This window comes from Syngnathoides biaculeatus, chromosome 11 (genome assembly GCF_019802595.1).
Source record: "Syngnathoides biaculeatus isolate LvHL_M chromosome 11, ASM1980259v1, whole genome shotgun sequence".
Classification (NCBI taxonomy): Eukaryota; Metazoa; Chordata; class Actinopteri; order Syngnathiformes; family Syngnathidae; genus Syngnathoides; species Syngnathoides biaculeatus.
In genome coordinates, this window is record NC_084650.1 from 10,824,630 (window position 1) to 10,830,927 (window position 6,298).

The following is a 6,298-nucleotide window of genomic DNA, read 5'->3' on the forward strand; positions in this document are numbered from 1 at the left end:
ATAAAGAAGCAATTTGCATTATATATATATATATATATATTTTTTTTTTTTTTTTTAAATTTATATTACATTTGTATACCTTGATTTGGGTCCCCCGATTACGAGTGTCCGATGATATTAAATATTTTGTTTTTGTATGATTTGTAACAGTTAATTGAATATATATAGAAATATATATGTATGCATGTAATATATAAGAAATATATGTAAAATATGTAGATCTCAATGTTTCCGTTTTCTTAATAAGAATAATTCCCCTCAATTAATACATTTACTGAGAATTCCTCACTTTGTTGTTGTTTTTTTTTTTTACTTTTTAGCGTTAATAGAACGTTTTTCTTTCCTTGCTGTTAACATTAACAAAAAGAAAAGTTTTTTTTTTTGTTGTAAAAGTTCATTTTAAGATCATTTTGTAAACCCGTTATCGATGAATAAAAATGAACTTTTAAGTTTCAAAGACCGGCTGGAGGTCGTTGAACACGAACACGGAAATCAAATTGAGGTCTCAATGATGGTGAATTCCACAGCGGAGCCTCAGTCCCGATGTTTTCACAACATGTTCCAGAACAACCAGTTCCCGGGGATGAGTCTTTCTTACCAAAAATGAAAAAGTGGAGGCGGGGGGGGGAGGGGGGCTTTAGGGTGATGCGTTACGTCACAATGCGTCACTTGATTATTCACCAAAGCGCCCGAGAGTCCGGTCCACCTTAACTGCGCGAACACATCTGGCCAAAGAATCAGAAGCGGATGCGTTGTATCCTTTTTCAGGGGCCTCAATGGCCAGTGGGAGGTGTCTTGTGCTGCAGCAAACACCGCGGGGCCCCCCCGGCCTCATTCATTCAGCGCTCGCAGGCCCGCCAAGCGCCGAGCGAGGAGAGGAGAGCTGCGAGCCCGGCCGACAAAAAAAAAAGGAAAAAAAAAAAAAACCCCACACACAAAACAAAACAAGCCCCCCTCCCCACAAAAAAAAAAAAAAAAAAAAAAAAAAGAAGAGCCAGCCTTGACGCCTCGCACGCCGCAGGAGCGCCCACTTTGGATGGAACTCCGTCGGCTTTTTGCGCCGATCCAACGCTCGCCCTCACTTTTCTTGCCTTTCCGCTCACTTTTTCCTCCCCAACTCCGACTCGGTTCGGTCCCGGCCGGAGATCGGCCTGCCTCGCGTCTCGCACCTATGAAAAACTGAACGGAGGAGCTTTGGATTTACTCCCCCCACTTTAATTTTTTTTTTTTCTTCTTGTTTTGTTTTCCACGCAAAGGGAACTTTACTTAAAAAAAAAAAAAGGGAATTTATCAATTGACGCCGCCGCCGCCGCGACGAGGATCCACGCAAGCCCGCATTCGGATTAGCAGGCTGCGAATGCTCCGCGTTGAATCCGCGTGGGGGGGCATCCGACGCGCTTCCTTTGCGGATGGACTCTTGCTAGGCTGCCTGCTTGATGGATTCGAACCTCTGGACGCCTGCATATAAGGTAAATAAACGTTTTTTTTGTTTTTTTTTTTTTAAATAAAAACAAGTTTCTTGCGGCGCATTTCAGCTACAATCGCGCTTTTGCAACAACTTCAAACCTTCTTCGGTTAAGTGCAAAAAGTTGTGTAAAAGTGAGTTTTTTTATGGGGGGGGGGTGTTTTTTGTGTGGGTTACACGCGTGCATGCGTGCGTCGTTCCGTGGCGGTTGCCTGAGACAAACATCCCCCCCCCCCTCCCTGGGGTTGTTTTCATTCATAACTTTTCCTGTTTGCGTGCGATTTTTTTTAATGCGCAAACTTTGCGTGTTTTCATATGAACAAAAACTGCTCAGATCGACGCCAAGTGGCCAAAATAGTCAATAAAAGTTTGTCCGAAAAACAGCAGCAACAAAAACAACAACAAAAGTGCAAATACTTCATTGGTGGGCAACATAAGGAGTGAGGGCCATGATGAGCATTTGAAAAAATGTCAGCATTGTGGAAAAAAAATGCTCATAATGTTGAATAATAAATACATGTTAGTTTTTTTTGTGATTCCAATCCTGATGAGTTTTTTAAATAAGCAGTTCAAGCCTTACGGGATGTTAAAAAAAAATCACCAGTCGCTTTGACCTTGAAGCTTTTTTTTTTTGTTGTTATTGTTTTTTTTTCCTCTCCACCGTTTCCCTGAAAAGCCCCCCCCCCTTCTTTTTTTTTTTTAATTTCCAGTGGGGGTGTGTTGCGAGAATACTAAGCGAGGCGTCTCATTTAGTCGCTGTCCTCATTTCGTGGGCCGGCTTGCATTTAAATGTTAACTAGTCATAGAGATGTAAATGAGCGAGGGGAAGTGTTTGCTAGCGGGCCCCCCGGTGGACTTTTTGCAATGCGTGCGTATTCAGGGGAAAGGGGGGGGGGGGGGTTGATTTTTGCTAAGCAAAAAGTTGCCTTGAGGTTGCAGATCGATTCTCATGAGCGAAATTGACCGTTCCAGAAACGTCTGCAGGGACAACAAAACGAGGCAAAGCAGGCGAGCCAAATAACTCAAAGGAAAAATCATCAGAATCTTATGGGTCACAATTCCGGCACGGTCTGGTGGTCATTTTCGATAGGAGGCGGATCGTATCTCTGGGCCCTCAAGGACACCGTAGCAAGTGTAGAACTCCCGAGGCAATCAGAAGCGGCCGAAGTTTTCACGTGGTTTTCGTCGTCTTGTTTTTCTCGCGCGTTTGACGACTCTGAAAGTGATGAAGTCGAATTGAATCAAAGTCCCCTTTTCCGCTCCCTCCGGCAGGTTTTCCGATGCATGCCAAGTCCACGGTGAATGTCGGAAGTGGCGATCCCCCCAGATGGAGCTCCAAAGTCAACATGGCCCCGGCGGTTCATTAGCGGCGATCCAGCAGCCCTCCCTCGAGAGCCGCCAGAGGTCGGATTACGAGCGGGAGTTCCAGCATGCCGCCGTCCTCTCCCTGGACCAGATCAAGGCCATCCGCTCCAGCAACGAGTACACGGAGGGGCCGTCGGTGGCGCGCCGCCCGCCCGTGCCCCGCATGCCGCCCCGGCCCCACGACAAGCAAGAGAGGACTCACGAGGTCATCCTGGTCAATGTGAACAACAACTATGAGCGCCGGCCGTCCGGAGGGGGGGCGGGGGCGGCGGCGGGCGGCGGCGGGTCCCGGGTGCCGGTCCTGAGCCGCTCTACCAGCACGGGGAGCGCCGCCAGCTCGGGGAGCAACAGCAGCACCTCCTCCGAGCAGGGACTGCTGGCGCGGTCGCCGCCCGCCAGACTCCTCCACGGCAACTCGCGGCCCATCCGGACTCAGCCCAAAGCCAAAGGGCCGCTAGCGGAGCCCGACTCGGGTCCGCTCTTCCACCAGGTGCCGCTCAAGGGCAAATCGGACTCGCCGGCGCCCGCCTCCGCCGGCCACCAGTTCATCTGCGAACGTTGCGGCAAATGCAAGTGCGGCGAGTGCACGGCGCCCCGCAGCCTGCCCTCGTGCCTGGCGTGCAACGGCCAGTGCTTGTGCTCGGCGGAGAGCGCGCTCGAGCACGGCACGTGCATGTGCCTGGTCAAGGGAATCTTCTACCACTGCTCCAACGACGACGAGGGCGACTCGTGCGCCGACCACCCCTGCTCGCCGTCGCACTCGCACTGCTGCTCGCGCTTCCTGTGCATGGGATTAATGTCGGTACTGTTCCCGTGCCTGCTGTGCTACCCGCCGGTCAAGGGCTGCCTGAAGGCGTGCCAGGGGTGCTACGACCGGGTGCGGAGGCCCGGCTGCCGGTGCAAGAACTCCAACACTGTGTACTGCAAACTGGAGAGCTGGGCCCCGCAGAACCGGGACAAACCCTCCTGATCGGACCCCCACCCCTGAAACCCGCCGACAAGGACAGTGATTAATGACAGCCGCAAAATCTAGCAAGCACCTCCCGCCCGTCTTCCCTTGAAGAAAAACCACTCGATGGAACCGAAAAAACAAAAAGAAAACCGAATTTCTGTGTCTGGAGACCCCGATTTGACTCACCGGTGTTTGCCTTAACCGCTCTCACGTCTTCTTTGTATTTTTTTGTTGTCGTCTTTTCCTGTGAAGGAGCGTCCTTTTCCGAGCAGGGTTTCCCAAACTAAGCACACTTCGGGAACGCCAAGCCGAGGTGTAAACACGAAAGAATCCAGCAGCTTCGATTTGACGTTTGAGGGGGGGCCCCCCCCCGCCCCCCGCCACCCCTGAAACGGGAACCCCCTCCAATCTCATTTTGAGATACGCTGCCCATCTCAAAGCAATGGAAATGAAGGCAAAAGAACAGAATTCAAAGTGGATGTTCGGGGACAATCCCCCCCCCCCCCCGACCCCCACCACCATTATGGTTCTATTTCTGGCATAGTTCCCCCCCCCCCATCCCTTTGGTAATATCAACTCAATCTGTACTTCCAGTTTGTCATTGGGGTTCCATTGTGACCCCCCGACCCTTATGTTGGGAAACCCTGCTCATTTTTAAGGCAATGATGTAGCTTTTACCTGCAGGTCTCTTATTATTATTATTATTATTATTATTATTATTTTGCAATTACCGTTGCTAGACCACACAAAAAAACCTCCTCCATGCTTTTGTTGCATTAACACAAGCACATCCATCTCATAGTATTTGTTATTCCTCTGTTTTGGCCACACGGAATATGTTTTCCCCCCCCCCCCCCCCATTTATTTTGTCTATATTGTATGGTTAAAAAAAGAGAAAAAAAAAGAGGAATTCTGGCTATTTTGGTAAAGAAAATCTGTTAAATTGTTTTTGTTGTACAAAAATATTTATTATGTGAAGCTCTATTATTTTATGATATTTATTGCAAGAGACAGTCTTAAAAAATTTTACTCATGTCTGAATATAACAAAAAAAATATCGAATAGTTACTGAGGAAAAAAAATACAAATAAAAGGGTGGCACAAAAGAAAACTATGTTAACTTTAATGCAGAAAATATATTAATTAATGAAAACAAGCACGCACTTGTCTGTCTTATTTTTTTTTCTTTTCCGAACGGAAACGCGCGTCTCGGTGGAATTTTTGGCATTTGGAATGCGACTTTGACGTCACGGCCTCCCCCTCGAGGACCCGCCCGCCCCCGCAGGAAGTCACCGCAAGACCCCCGCAATCAGATTCCCAAACTTCCGGGCGTGTCGCTTGTGCGCGTGTGTGTGTGTGTGTGTGTGTGTGAGAGAGCATTAGCGGGCCACCTGTTCAAAGACAATAAAAATGGCGGCCATCATTGGCGAGCTTTTACGGCGCACTTCCTGCACTTAAAGGCAACTCCGACCCCACCCTCAACCTTTTCCTTTTGCCCCTGCCCATTTGTCTTTGTGTGTGTCAGGGGAATTTATCACTTGGGAAGCCTGCTGACACCCCCCCCCCCCCCCCCACTGCACCCATTCCACCCTGCCCCCCCAACCCCCTCCCAGTGGGATGAGGTCATCACTTTGAAAGTCGGTTGGACAAACCAGGAAGTCCCAAGAAGCGTTCAGCCCCCACCCCCGGTTTTTGTTAGTTATTCTGCACTTTTGTTCATAAAAAAAGTTTACAAGGCTGGGGGCAGAGTCGCTATGGATACGGCAATGCACTCCCAGCCTAGCGTATGCTACTACTAAAGCATACATTTTAAGCAAAAAAATAAATATATTTCTTCAATTATTTTATCATATAAAATATTTAAACTACACATGTATTTCTACTATGGAGTTTATTATCAGGAATAGCTAAAAATTGCTTTAAAAAGCCAATTTCTTTAGGCTCAGAACGCATTATTTCTTTTTCCATTCATTGTAATGGGAAACATCGATTAGGTTTTCGAACAAATCACTTATCGAGCCGTTTTCTGGAACGGATTGCGGTCGAGAACCGAGGCATCACTGTGTCAGGTTCTGTACAGGCTCGGGTCCTTTTCCGATTCTTTTTTTTTTTTTTTTTTTTTTGCTTTCATATCCCAACCGAGCGAGACCGCCCAGAAGAACTTTGCGGATCCGTCGTTTGAATACTAAAAGCTGCCTCGAGCAAAGTTGACTCCTCCTGAGCGACCCGCAATGCTTTACGGCAACAGACCACTGGCAAAGTTTGCAAAGTACGTCCAGACAAGATCTTGACTCACTCGAGACTTTAAAAGTCATCAAATGAACATTTTTATTGAAGAAAAAAAAAAAAGTGCAGAATGATGCACATAAAAAAAAAAAAAACATGCATCAAGAATACAGCTGAAAATTCGCAATAGCAACCACAAAAAACTGCTAAAAATGCAGAAACATGCAGGGAAATTTTTTTGGGACGCAAACCCCCCTCCCCCCCAAAAATAGACAAAACTATTTTGACAA

At 47.7% G+C, this 6,298-nt stretch overlaps 1 protein-coding gene across 1 annotated transcript; it reads left to right on the forward strand.

Moving 5' to 3' along the window:
• Nucleotides 1-694: 694 nt before the first annotated feature.
• spry1 (sprouty homolog 1, antagonist of FGF signaling (Drosophila)) lies at nt 695-4,939 on the forward strand. The gene is made up of 2 exons (XM_061835578.1): nt 695-1,469; nt 2,738-4,939. Exon 2 carries the CDS (start codon nt 2,793-2,795, stop codon nt 3,798-3,800), a length of 1,008 nt encoding a protein of 335 aa, XP_061691562.1. The 5' UTR covers nt 695-1,469; nt 2,738-2,792; the 3' UTR covers nt 3,801-4,939.
• The last annotated feature ends 1,359 nt before the right edge of the window (nt 4,940-6,298 follow it).

Excerpts from the sequence above, each read along its gene's own strand:
- spry1 (XM_061835578.1), top strand. The coding sequence starts at position 2,793 with ATGGAGCTCCAAAGTCAACATGGCCCCGGCGGTTCATTAGCGGCGATC.